Raw genomic sequence first — 13,581 nt, 5'->3', positions numbered from 1 at the left:
CATTTAAAGATAAGCAACTCTAAGGAGGGGGCCTTGAAATTTATTCTGCCTGGCCTGCCCCCCTGGCAATGTAATGCACACACAAAGGGAAAAGGTCTGCTGGCATTGCAGTATTACTGGGTAAAGGCTAAGATACAGTTTAGCATTGTGCAGGCATGAAGATGGAACAGGATGAATTTGTCAAAGGAAGGTCTGGCTCAGTGCTAGGGCTCAGTCTTGGCTCACAAGAACTGCTGAGCACTCAGCAAGGTGGCTGTGAGTGGAAGCTGATTGCACAGAAACACTGACCTTATCCTAATGAAAGCTGTGTTAATGGATACAAGGCTTTGTGCTTTATAGACTGAAATATGTTGGATCTCTTTGATCTTTAATTGTGGAAGAGTGCAAATAAAAGATCTGTAGGAATTTTCCCCATCCCAACCCCATGTTAAAAATGGCTTCTCTTGGATGGAGCCTGATAAAACAGACTGTTAATGATGAGATTGAGCCCTTGGCTATAATCAGCATGAACAGCCCCACTTTCTGTTTCTCCTGTGAGCTCCGGCTGAAAAGTAGGCTTACTGTAGAAGAAGAGTTTGGATTTGATATCCCGCTTTATCACTACCCGAAGGAGTCTCAAAGCGGCTAACAATCTCCTTTCCCCTCCTCCCCCACAACAGACACCCTGTGAGGTGGGTGGGGCTGAGAGACTTCAGAGAAGTGTGACTAGCCCAAGGTCACCCAGCAGCTGCATGTGGAGGAGCGGAGATGCGAACCCGGTTCCCCAGATTACGAATCTACCGCTCTTAACCACTACACCACACTTACTGTACCATTGGTGGAGCAATGAAGAAAGAGCTGCACCACCCTTTTCTCTTCCCATCCATAACTGCACTGAAGCCAGGTGTTGTGTCCTCTTCTCTTTCATTGTCCAGCTTTGCTACCTATGTCTTTTGGGGGGGGGTAGGCAGGAACACTTTCTCTTACATTTTGCAGGGGCTGAGCATGGGGGTGCTACTGTAACCCAAGAACAACTAGCATTGTCTTAATTACAGTGGTACCTCGGTTTGCGACCGCAATCCGTTCTGCGGAGGCGGTCGCTCCCCGAATCGGTTGCTCGCTGAAGGCACGCTTCTGCGCGTGCATGAAGTGCCAATAGAGTGCTGCTGCACAGATTGCTTCTATGCATGCGCGTGCTGCGCAGATTGCTTCTGTGCATCCGAGCGCCGCGGAACCTGGATGTAAACACTTCCAGGTCCACGGTGGTTGGAAACCAAAGCGGTCGCAAACAGAGGCGGTCACAAACCGAGGCTTGACTGTAACAGACTCAGAAGGTCTTTGACTGAGCCATGCACAAATTGGGATTGTTGTGGGGCCCACAATCCAACCTCTTAAGAATCCATGCTTTCATTACAAGCCCAAGTGCTTGTTTCTTATGGCTTCAAAGATAAGATCAGCATAATTATTCAATGGATTAGGTTTACGGTCCAACTAGTCCTACTGTACATGCTCCCTCCAGCAGTGTCCAGCCAGATGCTCCTGAATGTGATGGGAAAGTCATCCACTTTTCTTTGTCCCCATCTGTTGGTAACCAATCTTGAATATTGGGGGTAGGGGTTTCCTTTGTTTGATCCTGTGTCTTGTAGTACTTGATAAGAGTTACTGACTGCAATCATTTTAAAAAGCTGGTGGTCATCATTACTGCCACAGCTGCTGGTTTCATGGCGGGGGGGGGGCATTTTCTTGCAATAACTCAGAATGTAAGTTTTCCTAGTCCAGGATTGTTATTTTATTTTAAGAGTTTGCATAGCATACATACTGCCCTAGCTAAAGCAGTGGTATGTGTCTTGAACTTCATCCTGGTTGCCTCTGTCATGAACTTTGTGTATTTTGGCTTCATGGATACCCTGACACATATTTTGTGCAACACACATTCATTGGATGGTACCAGGGATTGCAGCTGATGTTGATGGCATAAGTGTTGAAGGCAAGAAAACTCGGAAGGTGATGGCCTCTCTCCTCTTATGTCTGAAAATTCATTTTATTTATGATGTACTAAAATGTATAGAAAATGGATAATGTGCGTCTGGTAGAGAGAGCTGGGGGTGGGGAGCAGTGAAAAGAGTGCTTTTTTACATATGGTATAAGTTTAAGGATGTATTCAGAGAAGGAGACGCATAGAAATGGTGGCAGGCTGCCCCTTATATTTTCTGCTTGCTTTTCCAATGTTCCTGCCAGTACCCCATGCACATGTTCTAGAGCCATCAGATAAGATGTTGTCCCCGTCTTTGGTGTATACGCTTTCTCTGAGTGCTATTTATATCCCACCATGCCAGTAACTCCCTCCCTTAACAACCTTGGTATATTCATGGCCCTTCAAGGTGGAATGTGGTGTCCCCTAGTAGTTTGGAGAGGTGGTGCCATCTGCTTTGAAGCATTGCTGCATCATCACAGGCATGCCATGCCAGGGACTAATGGTGTTGGAAGAGTCATCCTTGAAACCCACGGTTCTTTAGAGCACCATCTTTACTACTCTCCACAAACCCACAAAGGTGCTGACTCATTGGTGGCCCAAAGGCTGCTGCTCTTCTGAGCATTTTTAACTGGGTGGGGGTGATGGGGAGGATGAAAAAGCTGGATTTATTGATTATGGCTCCTGAAGTACCGGCATCAATAATTCAGAAGAGCAGTTGGCAGGAAACGGAGGCCTCGGAATGGGGCAAGGGAATGTGACAGCTTGGAAAGGGAGCGGAGGAGGAGATAAAAGCCTGGCCAGGGAATATTCACACATAATCTAGTCTGAGATGGATGTTGGGCAAAAGTGCAGATTGAAATTGATGAGTTTATTATCCGCACTGGGATGGATGGGCTCAGTTGTGGATCCTGAGAACTGCCTGTGGGATGAAAATGTGAACAAGGGTAGTGATAGGTAACCTCAAACCAGAGGCTCCCCAATATAACCCATTCATTTTCTGGAGTAAGCAGGCCTGAAGACTCCATGTTGCCCATGTGGCATAAAATTCAGCTTGCATGCTCACAGTTTCCTTAAACATGTTCATACCAGAAGTCCAACATCTGTGGAACTTCTGGGTATGTCGTGCTGCATCATGAGCAACAGCTTCCTCTTGTGGCATCTGTTGTGAAACCCTGGACAAGAGGGACTCTGAGCTGTGGGACAATGGCAGAGCATCTGCTTTGCATGCAGAAGGTCCCAAGTTCAATCCCCCATATCTCGAGGTGGAGCTGAGAAAGTCCAGTGCCTGAAACCTGGGAGAGCCTCTGCCTGTCAGTGTAGACGGTACTGAGCTAGATTGACAAAGGGCCTGACTCAGTATAAGACAGCTTCCTATATTCCCTAGGCTCTCATCAATCTAGAGGACAGTTGAGAGTCTAAGCTTGCCAAACAAACCCCTTCAAATTATGTACTATAGAATACATAAACCAGCAAATGTTGCAAGAACTGCAAATCGTCTTTGAGGTCTTTCCATCCTGCTCACTCAGAAGGGGAGTTTTCACCATGATGATGGTATCAGCCCTTATCAAAAACACTGAGCTTGGTGCTGAAGAGCCAAAGTAATGCTGAGAATACTAATATAGGATGGTGTCTGCACATCCTTGGTCTGTTCCCTTTTGCTTACTCTGAGATTGAAATCTGTTCCAGTTTTATCAGCCTCTCAGCAGCAGGTTTGTCTTCCTCGTCCTCTGCACCCACCACAGGGGAAATAGTAGCAAACCTTGTGCTAGTTGCTAATCTGGGCAGTCCACTGGCTGCCATGTACCTCCCCATCATGGCAGCTCTTCCAGTAAGTACATTGTCCATATTGTCAGTGGTGCCACACTCCTTTGGAACATGAAATTATCTCCTTCTGCACTTTCCCTTAGGCTACATCTAGCATTGTAAAAGAATATACAGGATACCTCCTGTAGCTCTTAAAAGGCCTCTGAGCTGCCACCACCTGTAAGTTCACTGCAGAGCAACAAGGAAATACCAACTACAAGTCATTATCCATGTTGACGGCTCTATGCCTTAGTTATTTAATTGTATCTCCTGGCATTCTAGTCTCTCTCAGGTTCGTTCCCAAAAAGGTATAGTAAACCAAAGCAGCAGAGATACAAATATAGCCTTTACCAAATGGCCAGTGACTTTCATGGAGGAAGGTTAATAATGGGATACTGCAAAGAATCTTTCTTGCAACCTGTGCTGTCTGGGGATGGAGGGAGTTGCAGTCCAGAGCACCTGTACAGCACCAGTCTGGCAAAGGCAATCAGTGCCTGGTAAGTGTCCCTGAGGAAAGAATTCCACAAGCAGGGTTCTATGAATCAAAGGTTCCACTCTGCAGCAGCACCCACCTCAGTGACATGCAAAGGAGGGCTTTTGAGATGGATCTTAAAGACTGGGGCAAAGTCTCATGGCAGCACATGAGCCTTCTGATTAGATATCCTGGTTCCAAGCCATATGGGAATTTATAGGCCAAAATCAGCGTCTTGAATTATGCATAAGAACAAATTGGAAGTGAATGAGCCTCTTTTTAATACTGATGAGATTTCTTCTAATCAGCTAGTACCAGTCAGTACGGTAATCCAGATGCCATATTCTGAACCAATGGAAGTTTCTGAGTGGTCTTCAAGGGTGGCCCAGTGTACAGCTTGTTACAGTAGCTGAATCTGGATCTTACTAGCGCATGAATATCACCAGCTGTGGGAATAGTTTAGGTTATTCTTATATCTCCTGACTGTAGGACTACAGATATATAATTGGTGAAGCAATGTTTAGTTTTGCACTTATAGCCATGCATTTTTTTTCTCTGTTCAACCATTACTCCTCTTCCCTTCTAAATTTCTCTCACTCAGTTGGAATTGCCATATATTAGCCCCACGTGGTGCTGTGGGTTAAACCACAGAGTCTAGGACTTGCTGATCAGAAGGTTGGCGGTTTGAATCCCTGCAACGGGGTGAGCTCCCGTTGATTGGTTCCAGCTCCTGCCCACCTAGCAGTTCGAAAGCACATCAAAGTGCAAGTAGATAAATAGGGACCGCTCTGGTGGGAAGGTAAACAGTGTTTCCGTGTGCTGCTCTGGTTCGCCAGAAGCAGCTTTGTCATGCTGGCCACATGACCCGGAAGCTGTCTGCGGACAAACGCTGGCTCCCTCGGCCTATAGAGCGAGATGAGCGCCGCAACCCCAGAGTTGGACACGACTGGACCTGATGGTCAGGGCCCCCTTTACCTTTACCTTTAGCCCCACCTAGTAGCTGGAGGGACAGCATACATATACAAGTTTTTATTCATTAAATGGATTGTACCTGATTTTGCAAAGAGCTGTGTTCAAGTTTTGCTTTATTACAGCTTTATATATCTTTTGGTGTTAGTTGTTTCTGAGTGAGAAGCTGTTTGATTTGGCTTCCCTGGATGTTTTAAATGGGAGAATGAAATTGCAGTGAGAGTAGGCACCAAGGACAGCTACAAAATTTGCTGTGTACTTTTTTCCAAGGTCTAGAAGTCTGCATCCTTCCTTCTCCTTCCCGCAGATAGGTACACACAATCATTTAAAGTGTTCCGTAGCACCCTCATTTTTTACTTTCAACAGAGGACTCTGAGCTAATTGTCCTTCTGTGGCTTATTTCAGCTGTGTATGAAATACTGCCAATATAGCTTTAAATTTGCTCACCTTTCTGATGACTTTTTCTGGGGTGAGTTGCATTTGGGGGACTGGCTTTAACGTGACCACAACAATGAATTCTGCCCTTTTCTGTGGATTGCATCTCTCCTGTGTATAGGGCTCTTCTGGTAGTTGTGGGAGCTCCTTTTCATTGGAATCAGTTATTGGAGCCAGTGCTAATTCATATGTACCCCTGTGTGCAGGTACTTGCAAATACTTTGTTCCTTTTGGTCTCTTGTAGTGAATTCTGGCGTTTTCATCCCAACTTCCTTTAAACTTGTTCAGAGAGCTGTGGTGAAATTGGATGATACAACACTGGGCAGTGTTACTCATATGACTTGTTTGTGTTCATCCTGAAAGGATGATTTAGTTCTGTGGAGACCAAACCTGTGCTTCAGGTTAGAACTGAGGCAAGATGTGAAAGTTTTTTACTGCATACAGTTCAGGATCCACAACAACCAATGAGAAGTGGGGGGCAAGGCACAGATAGGAGTGGATCAGACTTCTATTCACAATAGTGAGATTAGTCTTCCATGAGAAAGAAAAATATGTTCTACTGGCAAGAGAGACAGTGTGTATGATCGGGAGCAAGTTGCTCAGGATAAAGATATGCTTGCTTCTTGGGCTGATTTATTATTTATTGTGCATCTAGGGGCTATTTTCTGTAGAGCACGATCATAAATCTATGTGGTCATCAACTGAAGTAAATGTCCCCCAGCCTCTCTAGTGGGTGTTTTGTGAAAAAGATGGAGTATGTAGCTTTCATGTTGTGCAACCCCCCCTTGTCCTTTTGCAGTCTTGATAGGTGTGCTATGTTCAGTGGATCATACAGCAGAGGGGGGAAAGTGTGTGTGAGAAAGTGAGTGACTATCTTTTAAAGTTACTCTTCCTTGTGAAATTATTATCTATGGCACTGTTCAAAACTGCCCAAAGAGCAGGTGCTGAAACAAAATGCCCAAAGCCAGGAGAGCAAATAAACAACTTTATTGCTTCCCAAAACCATCTTTCCTTTTAAGTGCATGTTTGACTGCTGTGTTCTCAGTGTTCTGACTGAAAGGTGCTGCTGTAGTTTGGTGGTTTGGGTTCCCTTCCTTCCTGGAAGTGTCTTTGCACCTGGCCTGGTCTGATCTGAGGCAAATGTCCCTAACTGCTTGGCTGTGTGAGTCATACTGTCTCTCATTTCTCCTGTATTACTCATCTCTCTAGCTATTCCTGTTTGTCTCCATTTGTCAGTCATTGCCACTTCTTTTCAATAAGAACATCCTTGCAGTCATGAGTTAAAACAGAGACATGCATGCACACACACACTTGCACACAAGCTTAAAAGCAGCAACATTTAAATTGACCTGAGGGAGTAAATAGGAAGTAATAATACAATGGTCCTAAAAAAATTCATTTCTGGGCAAGAAAAGGTGAGTTTATCTGATATCTACTTGCCTCAGTAGCAATCTAGTATAACTGAGGCTAAAGGAAATAATGCCTTTAAATTACCCCCACAAATAAGTATCTTGGTGTGTGCTGCTGGACTACAACTTCCATCATCCCCAACAATTGACCATGCTGGCTGGAGTTAATAAGAAATAGATTCCAACAACATCTGGAGGGCAATCGGTCCAACAACCCTAGTATAAAGCTATTCTTATGCATTCTTGAGACAAGTATGAAAGGATCTCCTTTCATACCTTCTCATCCTATCAAAAATTAGGCCGCTTCTTGGGCAAAACATTCAGGTGAAAGAATAATAAAACAACTGAAATCAGACAAAACAATAGCATATCAAATAAAATTGTCAATAAATCCAGCAATAAAGTGAGAAATGGCAGAAATTAACTATCTCTTAGTAGCCAAGATGGACAGGAATATCTTCACTGGGCATCAAAAAGACGAGAGTTGGTGCCAGCAAAGTATCCCTGGGAAGAGTATTCCACATTACACGGGTGAATTCACTGGAAAAGCCCTGTCTTCCCTATCACCACTCACCACATTTCTGCAGGTGGCAGCACTCAGAGCAGAGCCTCTTAACGATAGGGCAGGTTCATTTTAAATACCCCGTTCCCTGGCCATGTAGATCTTCCCTCCCCAGCCCTCAAATAGGTATGTGTGCTTAAGTGCTAGCTAATTAATTAATTACGAAATAAATAAATAAAGTTAAAGGGTGATATATAAATTTATTGATAAAGAGAACTGGGAAAAACCCCAAAAATAAGTGCTCAGTGGCCTGAGCACTATTTACTCTCTCTGAGTTCAGCACAACTTGCATCCTCATAACTTTGGAATGTATCCAACTAAGTCATACTCAAGGAAAAACCATTTAAACCATTGGATTTAAGTTAGTCAAGTCCATTGCTTTTAATGAGTCTACTCTTAGAATGACTTTGTTGGGTACGGCCCTGCACTTAAAGTGTAATGTCTAATCAGAAGTAAGTTCCACTGAGTTCAGTGGGGCTTACTCCCAGGTAAAGGTTTGCAGTCTTAAGAGTTGTGGCCTTAGTCTTATTTAAGAGATTTTGTTGATGAACGGAGGGGAAACAAGACCTTTCTGGCCTCACATTTGCAGTGATAATGGGGAGACCTGCAAAGCTCAGAGAACAAGGCAACTGATAACCAACACACAAAAGGTGAGGATCAATTACAGCCAGACTGCTGTAGTCTGTAGGTTTTTTGGCAATAAGATGGCAACCATGCCAACCTTTACAGCTGCCTTTCATCCAACCCTCTTGTCTGTTTCTGCACACATTCCATGTCTGCACCCTTCATTTATTCCTCAGCCTCTGTGGGTTGCAACCGCATGTTATGTTTTAATTTGTACAGCTCAGCCTTATACTTCATTTGCCTTAAAATGCTGACCATTCTTACAGGAACTTACTTCACCACACAGCCTCTGCTGCTTTCCTAGAGGTAGGAAGAGGAAGGAGCACATCTTTACTCCCAGCCATTTTCTCCTGAGAACTAAGGGTGGAGCCTAAAGCCCTCATTCACCTGCTCTGAGCTACTAGATCTAACTCTCATTTGGAATAATAGAATTGTAGAGTTTGAAGGGACCAGGAGGGTCATCTAGACAACCCCCTGTAATGCAGGAATCTTTTGCCCAACATGTGGCTCAAACCCATGATCCTAAGATTAAGAGTCACATGTGATACTGACTGAGCTCCACATCATGATACAGCCTTCCAGGGTATCATGCTGCAAAATGCCATGTCACTCATCCACTGGAGCAGCTGATTTCTTGGGGCAGAGAGTGCACACTTAAACACCTGGCTGCAGTTTCTTTGGCCCTCCCAGTGATGCAACTACCTTTGGGTCAGGCACAGAAAACCTGTGGCACTCCAGATGTTGCTGGACTCACTCCAACTTCTATAAGCCTTAGTCAGCATCGCCAGTGGTTGATAAGAATCCAACAATATCTAAAGGGCCACAGGTTCCCCATCCCTTCTTCATGCCCAACTGATGCTCAGTGGGAGCATGCATGTGCTTTAGAAGAGTTGTGAGTCATTGTTGGGTGTACTGTTGACAATGCTGGATCCATGTCTTTGTTGCATTGAAGCCATGCATGACTGTCTTTCCAATCCATACCATGTCTGTTGTGGCTGGTGCTTAGGGATCGGGTGTGGGTGGAACGAAGGGTGCCATCATATGTTAATGCTTCTCCTGGTTGGCAACTGTCATCTCTTTGCAGGCAACCCACCTGGCCACGCTAAAAAAGCCCTGAAGCAGCGGTTCCTCAAGCTGCTGCCCTGCTGCCGTCAGCCCAAATCCATCCCCTCAATCAGCGAAAGCAAGTGATACTTTATCCCTCTCTGTGTGTCTTCTCTGTTCTGTGACATCATTAACTCCCAGGAGCAGGGGAAGTGGGAGAAGGGATTCCTTCTGTATAGTATTTATATAAAATACTTGTATGCCACTTTTCTCAAACGTCAATCCAAGGCAGTGATTATAAAAGTGTTGTGTATTGAGTCAAAGGATTTTATATCTGTATTATTATTGTCTGTATTTGCATTAGGATAAAGTAACTGCCTTTTGGTCCCAGAGGGTACAGCTACTATTGGTTCATTTAAGCTGCTGTATTTGGATCCTCTGTCTTATTGGTTTCCTCCAAAAGGCAGCACTGTGATTGCGTGATATTGTTCCCTCCAAAATGTATCCCTTCCTAGCTAGTCCCCTGTCCCTATAAATGTAGCTTTCCTCTCCTCAGTCTTCAGTCTTGTTCACTTTAATAAAGAGCTGTTACTAGAGAACTGTCTCCAGCATGTTTTGTCAAGAGAGCTGAAATCACAAACCCCACGTCACAACAACTGGCGACGAAGGTGGGATCCGGAATGCTGAGGAGCGGTTAAACACAACCCTGCCTCAGAGTCCGGATTGCAGCTGAGAACAAGACTCACTGGCCAGCTGAGAAGACGACCCTGCCCGCTAGGACAATGGAGAGTCCAAGGGTATTGGAGCCCTTCCAGCCATCAGAGCCCCACACCTGGGAAGACTACGTCGAACGCTTCGAGTTCTTCGCAGTGGCTCAAGGGATCACCGATGCCAGCAAAAGAAGGGCCACATTCCTGAGCTACTGTGGGCCCGAGACCTTCAAGCTAGCCAAGGCATTACTTGCTCCAGCGAAGCTGAGTGAGACATCTCTCCAAGATATTCTTGCCTGCCTAACAAGCCACTTGGCGCCTACTGAGACCAAGATGGCCCGGCGGATGGAGTTCCATAAGAGGCAGCAGCATGCTGGGGAGTCTGTATCCGCATTTCTGGCTGAACTCCGGAAGCTCGCTCAGCACTGCGGCTTCCAAAATCTGGAAGAGACTCTCCTGGATCGGTTTATTGGTGGTCTGAACAGCAAGAAAGCCAGAAGACGCATCGTGGCTAAAGAAGAGGTTACCCTTGCTTCAGCCTTGAAGTAGGCCACCACCACGGAGAATTATGAAAGAGAGGAGCTTGATGCCAGTCGCAAGGCCACTAAGCCACAGATAGAAGTTGCGCATGCCATGGACGAGCTAGAGGCTACTCCAAGCCAGAGCCCAGTCCGTGGGGTTGAGTCGGTGCGTCAGGCCTGCACAGTGCACAGAGATCGCCGAGGCAGTTGCCCAGGTTGTGGCGGAAACCATGAAAGGAAGAGTTGTCGTTTCAGGGATGCTATCTGCCGGACGTGCGGAAAGACGGGTCACATCGCCAGGGTCTGTAGATCGGCGGCGTCGGGAGCGACAGGAGCACCTAGACTGGAGCATCGCAGACCGCCCACAGCAACTCGTTTTCTAAAGGACTGCCACTACGTAACGGAGATCAATGGGAGGGCCGTGCAGTTTCCAGCGCAAGGCAAGGCACACGTCAAGGTGAAGATTGAGGGTCAGCAGTGCGACATGGAGGTGGACTCCGGATCTGCATTCACCATCGTGTCAGACCAGACCGCGAAGACATTCTTCCCCAGGGGTAAGTTGCCCCCTCTGGAGCCCTTTCCGGCAACCTTGCAGTCGTACTCAGCAGGCCGCATCCATGTTATGGGAATGTGTGCCGTGAGAGTACAGTTCCGGGACAAACAGGCTGTACTCAAACTGGTGATTGCGAAGGGCAGTCGCCCCAGTCTCCTAGGCACTGACTGGTTCCCTGCCCTGGGACTGAGTATCTCAGGGCTTAATTCAATCCAAACCTGCCCTGAGATGAGCGAGGTATTATGCAAGGAATTTGCTGGTCTCTTTAATGGAAAACTGGGTTGTTATAAAGGGCCCCCAGTTGACTTCGAGTTGGACCCCGGGGTGGCTCCAATCCGACTCAAACCAAGGCGAGTGCCATTTGCACTGCAACCCAAGATCGAGGCAGAGCTGGATAAATTGGTCAAGCAGGGAGTTCTCTCACCCGTGGACTCTGCTAAGTGGGAGACTCCAATCGTCACGCCCCTTAAAGCAAATGGGGAAGTCAGGATATGTGCAGATTACAAATGTACTATCAATAAGGCACTCAGGGGAAACTCATACCCCATTCCAGTTGTATCACATCTGTTGGCTAAACTGGCTGGGGGCAAGGTGTTCGCCAAAATTGACCTGGCACAAGCTTACCAACAGCTGCCAGTAACCCCACAATCAGCGGAAGCACAGACTATTGTCACACATAAAGGGGCGTTCAGAGTTAACAGATTACAGTTCGGAGTTTGTGTGGCCCCAGGGATTTTTCAAGGGCTCATGGAACGTCTGTTAAGAGGTCTGCCGGGGGTCTTGCCATTTTTTGATGACGTTTTGATTGCTGGAAAAGACCCACAGGAACTGGTTGCGCGTGTCCGTGCAGTGTTGCTCAAGTTCAAGGAGGTGGGGTTGCAACTGAAAAAGGAAAAATGCAGTTTTGGGGTGCCAACGGTGGATTTCTTGGGGTTTAAAATTGATGCATCAGGCATCCACCCCACAGATGCTAAGATTAAGGCCATCATCGAGGCACCACGACCACAGAACAAGACGGAGTTGCAGTCATTCCTGGGACTTATTAACTTTTATCATTCGTTCTTACCCCAGAAAGCTTCGGTAGCTGAACCATTACATAGACTATTGCAGAAAAAGAATGTGTGGCGATGGGGGCGGGAGCAGCAGAAGGCTTTTGACTCCTTGCGAGGAATGCTGAGTAGCAGGAGCGTCCTTGCTCATTATGATGAGTCAAAGCCGCTGGTCCTGGCATGTGATGCCTCTCAATACGGTCTGGGGGCTGTGCTGAGTCATAGGGAACCGGATGGGTCGGAAAAGCCCATCTCTTTCTATTCCCGTACGTTGTCGCCCACGGAGCGCAACTATGCTCAAATTGATAAAGAGGCACTGGCTATTGTGTCCGGAATCAAAAGGTTCTATGATTATTTGTACGGTCGCCAATTCTCCATTGAAACGGACCACAAACCACTGTTAGGGTTGTTCAACCCAAACAAACAAACGCCACAAATTCTCTCCCCCAGAATGTTGCGTTGGTCAATATTCCTGAATGGGTTCCAGTACACCTTGACCCATGTGCCGGGGAAACAATTGTGCCATGCTGATGCGCTGAGTCGCTTGCCCCTTCCTGGCGGGAGCAATGAGGATCCTGCTCCGGCGGAGCACATTATGATGCTAGAAACACTTCCGGGGGCTCCTGTAACAGCTACGGATATAGCTGAGAAAACGAGGAAAGATGCTGTTCTCTCCCGTGTGCTCACTTGGGTGGGGAGGGGGTGGCCAGGTGGTCCGCATGAAGAAAAATTCAGGCCTTATGCGACAAGGCAGCACGAATTGTCCATGCATAAGGGTTGTCTCCTATGGGGAGATAGGGTGATCATCCCAGCACCACTGAGAAACAGGGTTCTTGAGACGCTTCACATGGGACACCCGGGAATGGTCAGGATGAAGTCGCTAGCCCGATGTTATGTGTGGTGGCCTGGAATGGACCAGAACATAGAACAATGGGTACGAACATGCAAGGCATGCCAAGAGGTGCGGCCAGAAGTGGCCAGAGCACCAGTCCACTGGTGGGAGCAGTCCAGGACTCCCTGGAGCCGGCTGCACATAGATTTTGCGGGGCCATTCCAAGGGAAGGTCTTTTTGGTTATCGTTGATGCATATTCCAAATGGTTAGAAGTGGCGATGGTCCCTAGCATGGCATCAGCTGCCGTAATCAAGGTGTTGAGGCAGCTGTTTGCTACCCACGGGTTACCTGAGACCATTGTATCAGATAATGGGGCAGCTTTTGTATCCCAAGAATTCAGGGCATTCTTGGCTGATAACTTCATAAGAGGGGTCACATCCGCGCCCTTTCACCCATCCTCCAATGGGCAGGCTGAGCGCATGGTAAGAACAGCCAAAGAATCCATTGCGCGCTTAATGGAGGGTAACTGGTCGGCTCGCATTGCGCGAATGTTATTTTTGCAGCATGCGACGCCGTGTACTGCGACGGGCAAGTCGCCAGCCGAGCTGCTCTTAGGTAGAAGACTGGTAACGGTGCTGGATTA

General features: G+C 46.8%; 1 protein-coding gene across 3 annotated transcripts in view; it reads left to right on the top strand.

The window, feature by feature from the left end:
* Positions 1-13,581, top strand: part of KCNIP2 (potassium voltage-gated channel interacting protein 2) — a 109,394-nt gene that overhangs the window by 84,364 nt on the left and 11,449 nt on the right. The window contains exon 2 of one of the 3 annotated variants that reach the window (XM_088669665.1): positions 9,313-9,411. The exons of the other annotated variants lie outside the window; for them this stretch is intronic. Within the exon in view, the coding sequence (XP_088525791.1) occupies positions 9,313-9,411 (99 nt within the window). The remainder of the gene's footprint in view (positions 1-9,312; positions 9,412-13,581) is intronic. 3 annotated transcript variants of the gene reach the window in all.

The sequence above is a fragment of the Zootoca vivipara genome, chromosome 5 (assembly GCF_965207765.1).
Source record: "Zootoca vivipara chromosome 5, rZooViv2.hap1.1, whole genome shotgun sequence".
Lineage (NCBI taxonomy): Eukaryota > Metazoa > Chordata > Lepidosauria > Squamata > Lacertidae > Zootoca > Zootoca vivipara.
The sequence above is the reverse complement of the archived record's forward strand: the minus strand, read 5'-3'. Positions and strand labels throughout refer to the sequence as shown.